This window comes from Delphinapterus leucas, chromosome 6 (assembly GCF_059928025.1).
Source record: "Delphinapterus leucas isolate spDelLeu-1000000601 "Yukka" chromosome 6, BTC_Dleu_Yukka2, whole genome shotgun sequence".
NCBI classification, from domain to species: Eukaryota; Metazoa; Chordata; class Mammalia; order Artiodactyla; family Monodontidae; genus Delphinapterus; species Delphinapterus leucas.
In genome coordinates, this window is record NC_143134.1 from 9,158,947 (window position 1) to 9,179,159 (window position 20,213).

At 41.9% G+C, this 20,213-nt stretch overlaps 1 protein-coding gene across 2 annotated transcripts in view; it reads right to left on the reverse strand.

The window, feature by feature from the left end:
* Positions 1-20,213, reverse strand: part of DDX60 (DExD/H-box helicase 60) — an 84,792-nt gene that overhangs the window by 33,649 nt on the left and 30,930 nt on the right. For both annotated transcript variants that reach the window (XM_089912673.1, XM_022594844.3), the window contains exons 14-23: positions 17,967-18,219; positions 15,744-15,910; positions 15,039-15,197; positions 13,285-13,434; positions 10,903-11,022; positions 9,703-9,798; positions 6,551-6,666; positions 5,575-5,717; positions 5,366-5,475; positions 260-364 (exon numbers count right to left, since the gene is read on the reverse strand). In XM_089912673.1, coding sequence (XP_089768799.1) covers positions 260-364; positions 5,366-5,475; positions 5,575-5,717; positions 6,551-6,666; positions 9,703-9,798; positions 10,903-11,022; positions 13,285-13,434; positions 15,039-15,197; positions 15,744-15,910; positions 17,967-18,219 — 1,419 coding nt within the window. The remainder of the gene's footprint in view (positions 1-259; positions 365-5,365; positions 5,476-5,574; positions 5,718-6,550; positions 6,667-9,702; positions 9,799-10,902; positions 11,023-13,284; positions 13,435-15,038; positions 15,198-15,743; positions 15,911-17,966; positions 18,220-20,213) is intronic.

The window sequence follows — 20,213 nt, forward strand, 5'->3', positions numbered from 1 at the left end:
ATGAAAGGACTGTCCTATCACAGAAAGTGAAAGAGGAAGCGTGCTCAGGAGTTCAGGGGCATTCCGCCCAGTTACAGGAAAACACAGACCATCAGGAGGAAGGCTGTCTAGAGAAGGGGCGACCTTATTTTGGAAAGAGCCCACAGGTAACTTTCAAAGATCAGATGCAAGTGATTAGAAAGAGTGAGAGCTTGTCTTTGTGAGCGGCAGTTACCATCCACTTCAATCAATTCAAAATAATTGCAGAATTACTATTTACCTGAGCCCTGGGCCAACCTTCCCAGAATTCAAACATGGTATCATAAAGCTGGATCATTTCTCGAGGCGAAAGGGTAAGATCAGAAGGGAATCCAAACTTTTCAATCTATGTTTAAAATAAAATTGAAAAATTTAATATTCCTTCTATTCCATCTGACGTTCCATCCTCTACCTCAGCATCATTCATTACCATGAACCCAAAGACACTGAAAACAGCACTGATCTAACATGCTCAGTAATGGCTCAGCGCAAACACAATACTAACCGAGAGCGTCCCTGATTTACTAAGAGAGAAGAAAACTCAAAAGCCCACCGAAAGGTTTTTATATTTCCTAAGAGCTTTCAGCTCAGCCAATTCTCTTATGAGGGCTGGGAGGCTCAAAGATCTGTGGACTCAGTTTAGGCAAGAACACACAGCCTCCACCCTGTAACTGGAAGTGGAACTGATTTAATTATGAATATGATTCCTGGCTTTGGAGCACCAAGCCAGGCTAAAAGGGGCAAATCTGATTTTCTCAAAGTCCTATGATAACTTGAAGGTCACCTTCACGACACTCAAGGAAACTTCTCCCCAGGTTACTGACTTGGTTCTGCTAAGCCTTCTGGATATCCACGTCATTATTTTTCCACAAATATTTTAAAATATTTTTTAAAATATTTAAAATATTTATATTTAAATATAAAATATTTATATAAATATAAAATATTTATATTTTAAAATATAAATTAAAAATTCCTGTTCTCCAAAACCCTTTACTGCAGTAAATGCTACTGGATTCAACCACTGTTGCTACGAATCCACTGCCTGTGAAACTATGGTCCCTGAGACGCTGGCAGGTTTTCTTCAAAAGAAAAGTTGAGGACAGGGGGGAATAGGTTTCCTCAAGGGTTCTCACTGGAAACGTTAAATCTCCAAGAAGGGGCTACAGTATCCCGATTTCTCCAAAATTATTTGACAATAAGGAACTTGTTTTCGTAAACAGCTACTAAGTTATGAAACTCAGGTTTGGAAGTTCTGGGCTAAAAAAAGCCACCCCAAACAATACAGCTGAAAAAAAATTGTTTAGTAGGATGGAAAGTGCAATCAAGTTTGAAATCAGAAGATCTAGTTCTAATTCTACCTCTAAATGCCAGTTCCTCATCTACAATATAGGATCAAAGTATCTGTCCTGCCACCTTACAGACTGTGCTAAAAGCAAACAAGATAAATACATCAGTACAGGTTTTTTAAAACTTTTTAAACTAGTAGATAAGTAAGTCTTGAAGAGCTAATGCCCAGTATGGTGATTACAGAAAACAAAGCTGTATTATGAACACCAAACATGCTAAGAGACTAGATCTTAATTGTCCCACCACAAAAAAGGGATGCGGGGCTTCCCTGGTGGCTCAGTGGTTAAGAATACGCCTGACAATGCAGGGTCCATGGGTTCTATCCCTGGTCCGAGAAGGTGACACATACCGTGGAGCAATTAAGCCCGTGCGCCACAACTACTGAGCCTGCGCCCTAGAGCCCACGAGCCACAGCTACTGAGCCCGTGCACCACAATTACTGAGCCCGCACGCCTAGAGCCCGTGTTCCGCAACAAGAGAAGCCACTGCAATGAAAAGCCCGCGCACCACAACGAACAGTAGCCCACGCTTGCCACAACTAGAGAAAGCCTGCGTGCAGCAACGAAGACTCGACGCAGCCAAAAATAAATAAATAACTTTTAAAAAATAATAAAAAGTAAAAGGTGTTAAAGAAAAAAAAAGGGATGAGGACTCAGACTTGACACAGGTGGCAGACACACTGCAAAATAAATGTATCAAATCAACATCCCGCACCCCTTAAACTTACACAAGGTTTTATGTCAAACGTATTTCAATTAAAATAATCAGCCAGGCTTTGAATGAGGCTTGTAAAAATCTATAGGATGCAGGTGATTTCCTGGAATCACTGTTTAGCATCTCAGTCTGAGCACTGAACTGACTGAACAGAAAAAACTACATTTTGCCAAATAGTACGTGAATATGTTATTTTGGAATGTTAGCATTTTTTTCTCTTATTATTACTACTTAAAAGTGGCAAATTATTTTGCCTAAATAAAATAAATCCAAGAACTATCATAATTTTTAAGACACAAATCTTCTGTTTTGGTCACGAGAATGCTTATGATTTCTTAGGGCTTTTAAGCTTTTAAAAAAGCCTGCGTGTCCTTATTTCTACCATGGAGGGCAATTCTGCCTTTGCCACGGATTTGTTGTCAGAATTAAGTTACGTAATACGTGGCATAGGCCTAGTAAACCGCCTGGCACGTGATCGATGCCTCAACTCTCGCTGTGACTGATGAATGGCCAACCTACAGGTCTTAATGTTTTTAATCAATTTCAGGACTCGGTGGCTAAAAGCTGGGCATTCCCTTCAGCTGGTCTTCACGATACGATAACTTACGAGCTGGTAAAAAACTGAGCCAGCCCAGGTGTAAAAGGAAGAGACATAAAAGGTCACAGATTCACACCCTCCTTCACTTATGAACACACAGCATTACTCACGATGTTGTTTGGGCAAATCACATCGTCCCCAACCTCGCAGGTGACGGAAGCACTGCTCCACGTGCAGGCGAAAAAGACCAGTGGCTCGGCTCCTCCCACACTTGCTGGGGCTGACACCGTCAGCCCACCCCACCCCCGGCAGCCTGCAGCTGTCCCTGGGGGGCCGGATAACTCTCCACTCTGCCAGAAACGAGCCTCATGTGAAGGTGGGCACTCCCTCACCTCACTCATCCTGCCCCCCTCCCTTCTGGGACCACCCTTGTGACAGAGCTACAGAGCGGACGCCCAAGGGGGACGGCACTTCTCTTTACGTTGCCACAGTTCGTTACACTTTTCCACGCCACCCACTCTGGCACATCAATCTGAGGTCTACTACAGAAGATCAGGAGGCATCTCCTTGTTCAGAAAGGCCAACTTGCTTTTTTATCCCTGATGCTTTAGGAAACATCCCATACACACAGCTGCCAAAATACATATTTAACACTGTCCAAGCCCCATTCCTATTGCCGATGTCCGGGAGCCTGAAGGAGACTCATGCAGCAGCGTGACGTTCACAGAGGTCACATGGGGTTACAGGAGCTGGAGCAGCTTCCCAGTTGATTCATTAATAGGTACTGAGATAGAGGAAAGGCACTTGGACCAAAATGCCCACCTCGCCAAGTTCTCCCAACCACCGTGCTCACTGCTGTTTAAAGACAACCTTCCCTGAACCATCTAAACACAACAAGTGACTGTGAAAATACTACGCTACTTAAAAACACCAGGAAATAACGTGGGAAGAGAAGAGAAAAGGAGAGAAAGACAGAGAAAGGAGTCTTGCTATCGATTTTTGGGTTATCATCACTATTCTAGTTTGGGGATGTGAGCTAGGTCACAGGAATTTTGTCCACATTTTAGTTTTCTTTAGAGTGTAAACAGAGCCACTGCCACACAAAAGAGAAAGTTCCATAATAAAATCCTGTTGGAAAATTACCATCGCTAGGATTCATTCCGTTGCTTTTAGAAGCTACTGCATCACAGCCCAAAGGCTATAAAGTGATTCTCACTCACTCCCTCACCCAGGCGTTTGTCCACCAGATTGTCCAGAATACAGTGATATGACAGCAGGCTCTGGAATCGGTCTATCTGAGACTGCATCCCAGCCCCACCCCTTCCTCAGTGGTCCAAGTTCTCTCTGCCCCACCTTCCTCACTTGCCAAATGGGAATATCAATACAGCATGTATCCTAAAATTGTGATGGTTAAAAGAGACAAAATACGTAAAATTCTTAGAACCCAAAGTAAGTTCTCCATTTGGGTTGGCTATATTTGTGTAATATACATTTTAATTTTATATACATAGCAGTTAGTTACAAACTACAAGGACACAAAATCTGTCTTCAAGGACTTAGTCTAGTAAGAAGACAAGCATGTAAAGAACTTCAGCAGCAAGCTGGCCCTAACTGTTGTCATACAAGAAAAATATAGACAAGGTGCTATGGAGAGAAGATTCCATCCAGCTAAGGAAGTCACAGAGGATTCTGGAGAGGTTTCCCATTAGAAGAATCATCAAAGGTGAACAGAGTCTGGACAACAGGCACTTTGCATCTGTGCTGAAACACTCCAGTTTATATATAAATCATGAGGGCTTCCAGGTAAAATCCATCAAGTGGATGAACAGAAAGGACTTGGGGCCAGTTCCTAAAAGACCTGGGAAGCCTAGCTAAGGAGCTGTGCCTTTTGCCGGTTCCAAAGAAAAGCCATCAGAGGCTCGGCAGGATCAGAATTATCCTTACTAATTATTTATCTAAATTAGCTTTCTGACCCAGATGATTATTTAGGCAGAACATGGAACTACTCCCTGTGACATCAAGTATCTTAAATAAAGAAAACTCCATGTGCCTGAAAAATTGTCCATTTAGAAGGCTCATCTGACAACAGAATTTAGGGTATATTTAACTTATCCAGTCTCGGAAGGAAGGCAAACTATTGCTTAATTATCACTTTGAGAGGCAACCAGAGCTTTAATGGGCCATTCCTGAGAATAGAAGGAAAAAGGAAAAATAATATGCAAGAAAAATTAAGAAATCTTCCCCCACTCAAACCCCAGTGCGCCACATGAGGTCCCCTTAAGACCTCCACCTTACTGATTCACTACCCAAAAGTCATGTGATTGCTATGTTAGTGAAAAGTGTCTTTTCCTTGTTTGACCTAATTCACAGCAATCAGATTCTCACACGTACAAGGTACTGTCCACACACAGTTGTAGCTGCATTAAGAGAAGAGTTAGTGTCCTTGAAGGTGGACAGATGGGACACAGGTGCTGAGAAGAAGGAAAATGGGCAAAGGATAAAGAAAATCGGCCCCAAGAAACTTCAGGTTAAGATGTTCAGTCATTCCTAAGCTTTGCAGCTGTAGACACCACTGAGGAGCAGATGAAAACTACGAAGTTATTCTTGTTACTCTTAAAACTCAGGTTCAATATCTGTTACAGAGCATCGATTCTGTAATTCCGATGAGTGTCGCCCAGGCAGCTTTGCAATATGATACAAACCACCGATGTGGCTCAGAACAAACATGGCGGAACCATCACTCACATGATCCGTGGTCAGCGCAGCGCACGGGTGAAAATGGTCAAAGGAGATGTCATGATTGTTTACTGAACATATGTGCTTCTCTAAATCATTGTATCTCTCTGCATAGAGCACTGGAAATGAAGAGCAAGGATTTCCAAATGAATGAACACACAATGGCTGGAATAACTTGAAAGGAAAAGATAAAATTCCTATGACTATGTCAAACATACCAAGTCTCACTTTATACGACTGCTTCCTTAGTAAGTAGTCTCGGTGAGAACTGGCGCGGCAGTCGGCATTTCTTGAAGAAGCAGTATTTTTTTCTATCATACTGTCTGTTTGTTTCCAGTACTGTTTTATGGATCGTAGCCACCTTAAAAATTTAAATTACATATTATTTAGGCAGAACATAGAACCACTTCCTGTGAAAGGATTTTAAAGTACTTTAAATAAAGAAAATTTTATGTGCCTTAAAAATTACTTAAGGGAATAGGCCCTGGAGCCAGATGACCTAAGATCGAATCCCAGCCTCCTTACCATGGGCTGAAGCTCTCGGTTGCATCACAAAATCTCTCTGGGCCTCATTTTCCACATTTAAAATGGAAATAATAATAGCAGTATGGAAAAGACTATCTAACAGTAGTAATGAAAATAATAAATCATAAGGGTTGTTGGCCATTTAAAATAAATTAACATATGCAAAGCACTTAGAACAGCAGCTGGCAAATAGGAGTCTTTGCTATAATTGTTGTTAGTGGGCAAAAATCTAGCCCCGTGGATAAATAATATGGGGTTTTCAACTAATAAGGCTTCACTATCTTTCTAAACATCTACAAAGTGGGACAACGTAAGAAATCTCAAGGTCCATGGCAGAGCATGTCATTATACCATTTTAATTTTATTTCTTGGTAAAGGACAAAGAAAAAGAAACATAAATCGATAACTTCCGGTGAACCTTTTTTGAGATACGGGGGATATTTCCTAGTCAGCTGCAGATCCAGCTGGGAGAACCCTTGATTTTCCTTTATAGAGTGTGGGCTTGCTCAGCACCTGCCAGGAGGGGTGACTCTGTTCCTTGAATATCCAGAGATAAGGTAATAAATTCACCAGAAAGTTATGAAACTCTCCAGAACCCAGATAGAAAGCATGACATTCAAACATTCAAAATAGATAAGCATTGTATCCGGACTAGAAGCTAATGCCTACTCGGTGAGATGCTCCGGGTTGCTGATGGTAGCAGAAAGGGCCAGGAAGGGACAGCGGATCATGACAAGGAGATGCTCCCAGACTTCTGCTCCAATTTCTCCACCAAGACAGTGGACCTATTAAAGACAAAAATTCTCCATTAAAAATGAGCAGAAGGTCTGAAGAGATATTTTTCCAAAGAAAACAAACAGATGGCCAACAGGCACATGAAAAGATGCTCAACATCACCAGTCATCGAGAAATGAAAATCAAAACCACATGAGATATCACTCGCATCTGTCAGAACGGCCACCATCAAAAAGAACACAAATAACAAGTGTTGGCAAGAATGTGGAGAAAAGAGAACGCTTGTGCACTGTTGGTGGGAATGTAAATTGGTGCAGCCACTGCAGAAAACAGTATGGAGGTTCCTCAAAAACCTAAAAATAGAGTTACCATATGACCCAGCAATTCCACTTCGGGGTATTTATCCAAAGAACACCAAAAGATATAAGCATCCCCCATGTTAATTGCAGCACTACGTATAACAGCCAAGATATGAAGCATATCTAAGTGTCCACTGAAGGATGAGTGGATAAAGAAACTGTGGTATATATGCAGAATGGAATATTATTCAGCCATAAAAAAGAATGAAATCTTCCCATTTGTGACAACATGGAAGGACCTCAAGGGCATTATGCTAAGTGAAATAAATCAACAAATCAGACATAAAAAGACAAATAATGATCTCACATGTGAAATCTTAAAAAAAACCCCACACACACAAAAAAACAAGCTCAAAGACATAGAGAACAAATAGGCATTTGCAACAGGTGGGCATGGGAGAAACGGGTGAACTGCTTTTGTTTGTTTTAGTCTAGTTTAAATAAATTAAATAATTTTTCAGTTGATTTAAAATCAGCGAATGAAAATAAGACAGGGAAACCTGAATCATCATACATGGTCTCCAATTACCTTTAATCAACCATGCCAAGTTTACGTAAATATTGGCAAATTCAGGCAAGAGAAAATCTTGACACAAATTCTTTTAATTCCCATAACCAATCCATCAATAATTCCTCTTTATCTTACTTTCCAAAATGTCTTTCAGATCTAAGTATTTTCTCCAGGTCCACGGCCCCCAAGTCAATCACGATACCCTCCTGGCCACCCTCCTAGCTTCCCAGGCCATCCCCTGAACACTTCACATCACAGCCAACAGGTATGTCTCAAGGATGAATTCCATCAGGCCATGTCCACAATTAAATTTCTTCAATATCTTCCCATTGCATGTGGAACAAAATATAAACTCCTGAACAGGGCGTATATGTTGTGCTGGGAGTAACCGCCCCCCACCTGCCTCTCCAGCTTCATTCAAGCCTCTCTCCCATCCTGCCCTCACTTTCCTCCAGACACACTGAACTTTGCTTTGTTCCCTGACCACATCTTTCCTACCCCGGAGCTTCCACATATATTGTTCCTTCTGCTCTTACCCCCTTTTGAACTTGCAGAGTTCGGTTCAATGTCGCCCCATGGGAAGACTTTCTGACCAGCCACCGCAGATCTGTCCCCCTGCTGTCTCCCTGCCATCACCACAGTGGGGTCACACTGATCCATCTCGTCACCATACACACCGATGCGGGCTGCCACCGTCATGGGTAGGCGTAGCTGTCTACCCCCTTTTTTCCAATGATTCTGTGACTTACCCTGGGCATTCCCAGCACCAACAGTGCCTGGCATCGTGGAGATACTCCTTATATATTTGCTGAATTAACGAATGTCCTTTGACCAAATAAAGCAAATGGAACTAGATTTAGAGAAGATTCTCAAATATGGTCTCCTTTAAACAGATTAAACTATGACACCTGGCAATCAACTGGAAAGAACGTACCATCAGAGCCAGACAATTAAAAAAAAGAAAAAACTTCCCCTGCCCATTTGGCTTTGCCCTAGTCAGATAATACACCAGCCCGTCAGCGTTACCCTGACATAAAATTGGGGAAACTGACGTACCCCATGTCACAGCATTTCAAAGCTTTGAGACCAGAGTACAATTCAAGCTTCTAGATTGCCAAGACAAAGCTGTTGGATTTTTTTTTTCAATATGAATATTCAAGGCCTTCAGGATGTAGCATATACAGAATGAGCAAAAAATAAAACACAGTAAGTCAGGTTCAAACCAATCAAAAGCACAGCTCTCTTGGTAGCTTCAAGCTTACAACAGGAAAAATTAAGTGAAATACAGGCTTATCATCATTTTCCCCTTTAAACTGAAAACCCCTTGGAGCAAAAGAATTCTTTTATAATGCTTTAAGTCTCTTTGAATAAATATTCTTAATTCTGCTGTAAAAACTTTCTCAATATCCTTCATTTGCTCTATAAATGTCCATCATTTTCCAACCCGCTCTCTCTGCCCAGGGAAACTGACCCACAGAGGCTACTTCAAAAGAGCTCCAATGCTCTCTGGTTCCACTGGCTTTGGCCAAAGGAGAGCCTGGGCAAGAGACCTGAAGGGAATGAGGGTGAGGTCTTTGTGCCACTGGCTGCCTTCCTGGCAGGTTACCCTGAGCCAGGCGTGCTCCTCGGCTAAGGCAGCTGCCCCTTGCAAAGCGGCCAGCACACTCAATCTCCCTGTGGGTCTCATTGACCGTATCTTTCCTTGTCCCTTTAGGCTGAGGGGTAACCTCCTCGCCCTGGGCTACTGCACTAACGGCACAGTTCCCCCCGCCCACACACCTTTGCAAAAATCTCTTCTTGAATTCTTCCATTTTGTGTGTGTCGTCTGTTCCCTGCTGGGACCATGACTGACAAGATACTGTACATAACTGACATCATTGTTATAGCCCCAAACTCTTTGCTTTGGAGATCAAAGATCAGATTTTCGGAATCTCTGTCCAGGGAAACTTATGCCCTAGTGGTGAGTTCTACTCCTCTGAAACGGTGGTCACCAAAGACAGCTCCTCTGCCATCCAGAGGTCCGCAGACACAGATACCCTGTCCTGAGCCAGAACAGGAAAACGGAGCCCAAAGACTGGCGTGATTCACAGGGGAAAGACAGTGTCCTCCGCAACCGAAACTCCACGCAGACGATGAATGCCCCGAAGCAGCAAATGTCTCCAGTGTGGCGCTTATGCAACCAGGAACTCAACCCAGAGAAATAATACCAAACCTACCTCATCAAATATAACGTATCTGATCCTTTTCACCCACGCCTGGTGATGCGGAGCTAGCAGCAGAATTTCAAAGCAGGCAGGCACTGTGATAAGTACCTAAAAACAAGAGCATTGTGCAAACAAACACTTTTGAGCACTTGCTACACCAAGATGTAGTTCTAAGAATATAAAAGAGAGAGTTAAAACTCCTGAATGGACCTGCTGATTAAGTAGAATATGATATATTCGTTTGAATCTTGTGACACTGCAATTTTTATAGGTCAGAATGGTAAGATATCAGATTTGAAGTTTAAATTCTTATTTATAAGCATTCACGGTAATAATAGGAAGAGTTCATTGTCGCAGGTTTATTCCTTCAAAATCTGACCCCGAGGTTCAGTTTAGGTTGAAAACCATTTATTAAAAATGAACAACTATGGAAGTTGGGAGAGGATGGGGCAGAGTGAGAAGGTGAACTTCAGAACACACCTGGTGACACGTTGGCCCATCTAGCTTGGACCCTGGAGCGCATGGCGGCCATCAGTGCTACTCCACACGCAGCCGAAATGGCCAGTGTCTCTGCCCCAGCCCCGCTCAGTCCCAGGGTGCCGAAAGCGGGGCAGCACAGGGCCCGACAGCAGGCCTCTGCCGGACCTCACGCCCCGCCCCTGGGCAGCGGTGCTCTCACAAATGGCGATGTGGGCGTCACATCTCACATCTACCATGCAATGTGCTATAGTCACGTTTTCACTTTCTGTTTAGCTGTAACTGTTTTCAGTGAGTTTAATAAGGAGGGAAACTGTCTGCTTTACTTAACACCATGAAGTCCATCCATAAATACAACATTTTGAAATTATGATGCGTATCCTTCGCATCAAGAAAGGTCAAGAAACAGTTATTCTGAATGGAAACCAGTTTGTCAGTTTTTATAACATGGGGTTCTTCAGGTCATTTTCGATCCACTTATAAACCAAGATGATGCCATGAAATATAACTGAAATCTGCAATCAAAAGCTAAGCGTCCTTGAGAAAGATGAGCTCCATTTCTTACTCTCTGGAATACAACACTGTTAAATTTTCTCTAAAGCCACTTCATCTTTTATGAATTCAAGAAAATTACTTCTACGAGCCCTTGTCAAGATACTGCATTTCTACTGAAAGAGACTTCTAAGTACTATCATATAATTCAATAACAAATGCATTAACTAGTGTATGTCCTACCTGAGAGTTTAGAGCCTCATGACGATAGTCCCGTGTAAAAACACCGCACAGAGATTCACCGTTTGGCAGATTTTTGCTAAAACGATTCTCAACAGTTGCTGCCACCTGATTGACAAGGGCCTGATTGACGGGGGAGAATATCCATTAATCACATAATAAAGTACCGGGGGACCTCAGGGAGAGAACGGCAGGCACTGTCTAAAATGACGTACTGCTGGGAAGGCAGGAAGCTTCATCACCCCTTTCTCCTACCGTCTGCCTAACCCACGGGCTGTCTTTGAGCTCTGTGACTACACGTGAACTCACTTAAAACCTCAACCCAATGTAAAATGGGAAAACCCGGCTTCATCAGAGGGAAAAAGCAGGAAACGTTGCCCGCACGTGACAAACAAACAGCTGATACCTGGGCCACCGAGGCTTAGAAAGAAACCGTGAGTCGACGTAGAACGGCCAAGGAGGGCAGCCGGGATGGACGTGTGGTTCTCGTATTTGGGGGCATCCCCAGACCTCTACCTGCGAGCGTACAGGGGACCCACACCCCGGACTAGGCAGGTGGTGGCCAGCGAAATCTGAGCATGTGCAAACCTATACACATCTCTGTATTTCACCCTCTGTGCCCAAAAAAGTCTCACCTAGGTTAAAATGTAAACTTTAAAACATAAGCATAAAGATACTAGAAAGTGGACATTTTCATATATTTGAGCACACTCGGAAACACTAAACGGAAATACTGATAGATCTGACTACACAAAGATATTAACAAAATATCATTGATATAACTGCAATATAGCAAAAAGAAAAAATGACAAAAGTATATTGGTTATACTTTACGGAGAAAAAGTAATATACTTATTATACAGACTTCTGGCCAATCAATAAAAAGGCAATGCCCTTCCACTACAAGAAAAAGAAAATGGGCAGATGTCATGAACAAGTAGTTCATGATTAAAGAAATATCACTGCCCAGAAATCATACGGAAAGGCTCCCCAATCAGTGATCACAGAAATGCAGATTTATTATGAGATGCAAATTTTTACCTAGCAGTATGGCAAAAAATGTTTAAAGATCATAGGAATGTTGGAAAAAAATAAGAGGATATATATATTTCCATATACTGTCAGAGGGAATAAAAATGGATTTAAACTTTTAGAAGAGTAATTTGGCTTCTAAAACCTTTGGGTTCTAAAACTTTTAGAAGAGGAATATGTATTGTGGTGAATTACCAATTCCACCTCCAGTAAGCTTCATTTTTCTTGATATATTTTATTAATTTCCTGCTATGAACACTTACTGCTTTCGTAACCATGAAAAACGAAAAAGTTACAATCAAAACTAAAGTGCTAATTTCAACTAATCATGTTGATCAGTCTGGTTCTGAGCCCGATCCCAAGTCACTCAATGCCACATTTTCCTAGAAACTAAAATGGAATGAGATCTCGTTTTAATCTGTAGAATCAGTTATCCCAAGTAAATCTGCCTTTCTTAAGAGTAATCGCATTAAAAACAAGGGGTTGTAAATGAGGATATGCAAACTTATACTTCCTGTAAATCAGCCTTTCTCCTAAATGACAGATTATACTTTCTGTATTTAAGCTTGGCATTAGGTGGTTCCAGCCATAAAAGAAATATGGCAAAACCACCTGGCATGAGAAACACATCAGGCACTGACACCCAAGAGCAGACAGGATGCATCCCATCAAGGGCAGATGCAACGCGGGGTTCCTAAAGACTCAACATTGCCTGACATAGTCGGGATGCTTCTCTCAGTTCGAGCAAAAAGCTGAATGACAAGATCACAGGACCAGACCTCTGCCTCACAGTGCTCTAAGGAAAGTATTACTTTGGCCTCTCAGACTGGAAGGAGAAAATGCAGGTTAGAAAATAAAGTGAGATGCGTGGAAACAGAACAGGCTGGTGGTTGGCTAGGGTGGGGCTAAGGGCGGGGAGAACAGGTGAAGGTGGTCAAAAGGTACAAAGTTCCAGTTATAAGATAAATAAGTCTGGGGATGTAACAGTGACTATTGTTAACAATACGGTATTGTGTACCTGACAGTTTCTAAGAGAGCAGATCTTAAAAGTTCTCATCACAAGGAAACAAAAAATGTGTAACTATATGAGGTGATTCATGATTCATGTTCACTAGAATTATGGGGGTGATCATTTAACAATACATACAAATATTGACCATTATGTTGTACACACGAAACTAACAGGTTACACATCCATTTTATCTCAATAAAAGTGGAAAAAAATAAATTGCGAAAAAAAATAAAGAGAGCTAGATCTACCACATGACTACATGCATTAAACTAAAAGAGGAGGTTCGGGAGTGAAAGAGAAAATTTAAGTCATTTGAACAACCCCCCAGCCCCCAGACCTACCTTGGTGGGGGCCACGTACACGACCACCCCATCGTCGCCCTCCCGCAGCACCTTCTCCATGCAGTAGTAGGAGGCGTAGGTCTTCCCTGAGGACGTGGGGGCCACTATGACCGCAGACTCATTCTTGTCCACGACGTCCAAGAGCTCTCGCTGCAGGGTCAGAGCACCATTGTGTCAGAGCCACGAGAAGCACGTTAGCAAAACAAATACCTTAAGACACTTCCAGCATAATTCTCTGAGCCGCAAAGGAGTGGCTGCGAGTTGAAAACACACCAAAAGATACACGGGAACTTGTGAAGAACTCACGGCCTCTCCCAGAAGAGAGAATTGCAGTGCTTTTGAGCGTCTGGAGGTGGGTTTGTGTGTGAAAAACGGAGAGAGGGCCTGAACAAAATATCTTGTCCTTGGGTAGATATTCTTTCTGATTACTTGTCATTGACTAAGTGCACGACGGCTCTGAGAAATGAAGAGCTAAGAGTATGTATTTTTGTAAGGGTGAAAAAGTAGCTGAACAGAAAAAAAAAAATCAATGATTAATCATTTTACTGCTTGTCTTGTACTTTCTAAATAGAAGGATGCCAGCCCCTACTTTGGAGGGCATGTGGGACCTTCATTAAAACAGACTCCCGGGACTTCCCTGGTGGTGCAGTGGTTGGGAGTCCGCCTGCCGACGCAGGGGACATGGGTTCGTGCCCCGGTCCGGGGAGATCCCACATGCCGCGGAGCGGCTGGGCCCGTGAGCCATGGCCGCTGAGCCTGCGCGTCCGGAGCCTGTGCTCCGCAACGGGAGAGGCCACAACAGTGAGAGGCCCGCGTAACACACACACACAAAAAAACAGACTCTCATCCCTTTAGCCTATGCTTTTATTCATCAAAATGAGGACTAGTGAAAGGATCATTAGCCTGTGTGATGGGCAGAAGATGGAAAAGCCCCCCAAAGCCCCATCCCGCACACTCTCTGAATCCTGGTCCACTCTGGGCCGCACCTCAGAGCAAAGGCGACATCAGAAGAAGTGCAGCGGAGGCGGGCGTAGATACCTGGAGGGCCCTTAGCTGCTTCGTGTCCTGCACTTCAGGAAGGAAGGACCTGGTCCCCCTGCCCCAGAACAGCAGGCAGGGAGATTCTGAGGCACTCCAGCATCATCAACACAAGGACGATTAAGTCAGATTCTGATAAGACCATCTGTTAGACTGAACCTCTGAAATGGCATTTTCATAGCCAAACGTGTTTAACTGATAAGGTTCGAGGCGATTTTCTAAGGTTGAATCAATGCAGAAACGCACCCTTTTATTCCTAATTTTCTAGCCATCAATATTAATTTTACACTTATTTATAGAAAAGTAGCTACTATGGTCACGGGTACAGGCTGTAAATATCTAAACAACTGTCTCTACTGTTTAAACTCCTTGAATGTCTCTGTCACATTTCTATATTTACATAGGATATCCTGCAGACACAGGGAAGCCTCCATAATGATACAGTCGGAGGACAAAGACAGAACTTCAAATATATATGTGTGAATCCATCAGAGTACCTCCAAGAAAATGGTCTATTTATGAAAAATGGATGATATGAAAAATTCACTTTCTTTAAATGGGAAAAAGTCTACATTTGACATTTCCCATGACAATTTTAAATAAGCTGACTCAACATGAAGAACTTCATGCCAGATGTGCTGTGTGGAATCATGAGAAGCTCCTGAGATCAGATTTAATAATGAAATACAAAAATGTTTCTTTCATCCAGTCATTACCTGCCAGGTGTCAGGAATAAAGTCCTGGACTCTGGGGTCTGGATCTTTCCTCTCATCTCGTACCAAATACTGGCCCATGTACTGCAGCTGAAACCGAGCCTGCCCAATACCAACTGAGTATTTGTTCTTCTTCTTCTCCTTCATGTCATTTTCTGTGACCTATAGGAGTTTACAAGCCCATTTTGAAAGTGATTGTAAATTACAACATCCTTTAAATGATTAAAAATATTTTTTAAAATAAAATAACTGAAAACTAATTTTTACGAGAAAAGCATTTTACCATCTTTCAAAGTTTGCAATATTTATTGAAGAACTCTCTTACCACCCAAATCATTATCTTAACTAAGAGTAAATAGCACACGTCAAGATCTTCAGATATCCATCACGGCACTTGAGCTACAATCTGATATCAAGGCAACTGAACGGTCGCAATATAGTTTTTAAATGTTTTGCTAGAATTAAACACAGGATTAGTTTTAAGGGTCTGCAGAGACTATCTGGCATGTTTGTCCAGAGAAGCTTTTGTAAAATTTTCTAATTCTAGGTTACTTCAAGTTGGGGGAGCTGGATTACTAATAATGATTATGAACTTGGAGTAAATATTTTCAGTGAAAAAAAAAAAAACCCAGGTAACTGTGCTTATAAGACACTTGAGGTGCACCTAATAATTACTCTACTAGAATGGAGCTTTTCTGAAAACATTACCTGCGCTGGATGCAAAGTACTTGCCAACTCCTCAAATCCTAAGTACCTAAGGCATCTGGCTATGAGTTGCCGATCTGCCTCTTGCAAAAGTTCTGGGTATTTTTCCATCACGGAGTAGATCCTTTTCATCATTTGAACAGCTATACTTAAATCTTTTGTGGTTTCACCTTGGTAAAGAATAAACAGCAAAACTGTTATAAAGGCCATCAAAAATAATAAATGTTTGATTGTCCAAGATTATTCACTCAGGCTATCAACATGACCCAATTAAATTCATTGTCTTACTTAGCATTAATGGAGGTTTTGGAATACAGAAAACTCAGTAAAATGAAAGTGCAACTAAACACATTCCGACATCTCTGTGGATAACTGAGACGTAGCTCTGTAAGTGTTGGGGGAAAAAGGACAATCTTGTAGCTCATGATAGAAATAAGATCACTAAAGCCCAAGCTGGTCTAAGTTCTAAGGAATACATATCTTTCCATGTCTTCTCTACTATGTTCAAAGAAAAATGTCCAGATGAGTCTAAATATCTGGTTAAAAACTTGGGCTTCCCTGGTGGCGCAGTGGTTGAGAGTCCGCCTGCCGATGCAGGGGACATGGGTTCGTGCCCCGGTCCGGGAAGATCCCACGTGCCGCGGAGCGGCTGGGCCCGTGAGCCATGACCGCTGAGCATGCGCGTCCGCAGCCTGTGCTCCGCAACGGGAGAGGCCACAACAGTGAGAGGCCCGCGTACCGCAAAAAAAAAAAAAAACAACAACTTGGCAACATTTATTGAACCCTGATGGTGACCAGAGATAAGTGTCTGGTGTAATCACTGGAGCCTTTAAATTCAATCAGTCTGTTACACCTACCAGATCCAAACCTTGCTAATCCCTGTCCATGTCTTTACAGTCACTTACATCCTTTCCAGTCCCCCTCACGGTTGGTCTTTTCATACTTCACGTTAGGGCAGTTTTGATTCGCCCTTTCTTCCAATCAACCTACATTTTATCTATTTAACAAATATTACCAAACACATACTGATGCTATAAAGGCTACAAAAGAAATTTAAGCCACTGTTCATCCTGATCTCTCTCAGGGCAACTGCAAATCCTGACACAACATCTTAGAGGGACCCACAGAGGCCAAGTCTTATGCTTCTCACTGGGATGAAATCCTCAGCGAAGTCTGTCGTTGCAGGGGCAGATTGAAGTTTGTAGAATGACGGGGTAGGGGGGAGAAGAACCCCCAGTGACCCCGTGTTCAACGGATTCAAGTGTGGAGACGACCAAGACAGACAGGTCAACGAGGTATACTCGGAAGTACTGTCAGTTTGGAGGCATACTGGCCCCTCATCATTTCACCTGCCATCAACTTACACGTCTCTATCCAGCCATGTTTCTCTCTTACCTGCCTCTTCCTGCCTCTTCTTTTCTTTTCTACTATCTATTGTAGCAGTTGTAAAGTAGAGCACATGGAAACCACAGCAACTTCTGGAAGAACTCAGCATGCCAGGCAAACATGATCCGAGTTTTGCCCAGAAAGAAAATGCTCGCGCTTCAGATCTCAGAGATGAATGACAGACTCTCCCTGGGACCTCGCCATCTGTGGGTCCCCTTAACGAGGCCCACAACTCTCTAAGTGGTTGTTTGTAAACTTTGACTGGGAATTGATTTGAATATTTTTATTGGAGTGTAGTTGACTTACATTGTTGTGTTAATTTCTGCTATACAGCAAAGTGATTCAGTTATACATACACATTCTTTTTCATATTCTTTTCCAATAGTTCCCTGTGCTCTACAGTAGGACCTTGTTTATCCATCGTCTATGTACTAGTTTGCATCTGCTAATCCCAAACTCCCAATCCTTCCCTCCCCCTCTCCTTGGCAACCACAAGTCTGATCTCTATGTCTGCATGTCTGTTTCTGTTTCGTAGGTAAGTTCATTAGTGTCATATTTTAGATCCCACATGTAAGTGATAAGGAATTGATTTGAATTTGCTTATGAATGTGCTGTATCTTTGCTACTGGGGCCCCCTTTGAGACTTCATTGCTCATTGATAAAACAGAGGCAGTAGTACTTAGAGGACTTCTCCAAGGACAAAATCAGATAATGCATCGAAGGCTTCCCAAAGCCTTCTAACACAGACTTCCAGTTAATAAATAAGTTATCATCATTAGATTTTTATTCTTTTCCAATGTATTCAAACAAACAAATCAACAGGAACTCACAGCCACATACCTTCACCACGGCAATGTTCTTTCCACGCTCTCAAGCAGGCAGTAATCCCCACCATTTCAACTCGAAATTTCACTGAGCTACTTTTACATGATTTCAAAAAATCTTCTAGGTTCTTTATTCCAGAGTTTAAATTCTCTTTCATTTCCTCCTCAATAGAAAAGGACAGAACATTCCATTTTTTCTCTTCTTTTTCTTCTTCCTTGGCAAATAGCCTCTCCTTATTCTCTCTAGTAATTTTTTCAGCCTTGGTCTCCTGCCCCAAAAAAGAAGGAAACATGTCATAAAACAAGTTGGAAATAGTCCAAGATGCCATTGCATGAATGAGACAATAGTTTTAAGTGTATATTGATTATTTTGAACGGCATCCCATTCTTGAGAAGGCACAATCTTCATTTCAGTGTCTGTTTCTTAACACTGAAGCCTCTGTGAATTGAAATCTTTGGACAATCCAACTTAATGACTATAAAGCCTCTGTGCAGATAATTTTTCTAGATTTCTAAGTGGTGTAGGTTATAAATTGAAGAGTAAATGTAATACAATCAGAAACACCAGGACCCTGGTTTTTCTGTCTCCTGATCTCTCGGGAATTGGTTTTCCTCTTTCATTCCCCATGGTCACCTCCCTACCCCAACTTGTGCTTCTAGATATTTCTTTCACAAAGCCTTGCTCAACTCTCCCAGCCTGAGTACGTATTCCTCCCCTGCCCGGACGTCTCTCTATCAAATGCTCATCACACGCAATGCAGTTGTGATTTTCCTTGTCATGAGACAGGAATGTGCCATAGTTGTTGGTGTGTCCCAAGCACAGCACAAGTTCATCCTCTTTTATGGGTGAATGAGGAAGGGGCAGGTAGGAAGGAACATCATAAATAAACCGGTTTGCTCTGTCTAGACAAGCATTTCCAACCAACTTACACACAATATAGACCCACTTCTACTACACTTTTACCTACTTGACTTATTAATGTGCAAAGAAAATTAGAGAACTGTTGTATCCATAAGAGAACACTGACAAACCTTCCATTATTCTGCATAGTCATGAAACTCATAACTTAACTTTGCCTTTAATGAAGTCAATTTTCATTGTCATCACTTTCTCAGTATTTACTTCAAATCAGTGGAGCTTCTCCAATGTTTCAACTTCCCAAATGTACTGTCCTGTCCTGGGATAACTCAGCATGGTTCTGTCTCAGTTAGGGCAAGAACAAGCCCTGGCTCTTTGCCAGGTACAATGTGTTTGTTTTAGCTTGAAGTGTTGCTGGAAGAGCACATTTACACTGTGCTGAGGTTGTTTAATCTCCACGAGATAATTTACTTAATTTCCAATAATGTAGAAGATAAAAAAAACATGAAACTTTTTTCAGTCTTTATACATTACACTAGGTAATTAGAATTTTTGCCAACTTTCTATTTTATAACCTCTCTCTCAAAAAAAATAACTATATAAAAGAAGCTTTTCAGTAAATAAAAAAGGAATAGTTGTAATTGGATGGTCTCACTAAAGATCAAATTGGCTGTGAAAATAAAAAGGAGGTTGTCGCCACGAGGAGAAAAACAAAGACCACCAAGCCGGACCTGAGGTGGCTGCTTGTTGACTATTAAAGCAAAAGTCCTCATGTCTGCTCAAATATGTTTTTTAACTTTAGGTATAATTGAAAATTTGTAGGATATTGAAAGTGTACATCACGGTGGCTTGATATACATGTACATTGTGGAAGGGTTCTCCCCACTGAGTTAATTAACCCACTCATCAACTCACATATTTATCTTTTGGGGGAGGAGGGGAGGGGAGAATATTTAAAATCTACTCTCTTAGCAAATTCAATGATATGATGTAGGGTTATCCACTCTAGTCACCATGTTTCTCCTCCCTGTTTCTATGAGTTCGACCTTTTTTTTCTTTTGGATTCCACGTGTAAGTTATACCACGCAGTATCTGCCTTGTCTCTCTGACCTACATCACTTAGCACCTCTAGGTTCAACCACGCTGTCACAAATGGCAGAATTTCCTCCTTGTAACTGAATAATATTCCAATATATAGATAGACCACATCTTCTTTATCCATTCATCCCTTGCTGGATGCTTACATTGTTTCCGTATCTTGGCTGCTGTGAATAATACTGTAATGAACATGGGAGTGCAGAGATCTCTTCTACATCCTGTTTTCTTTTCTGGGATAAATACCAGAAATGGGAATGCAGGACTATATAGTAGTTTTATTTTTAATATTTGGAGGAAATATACCAT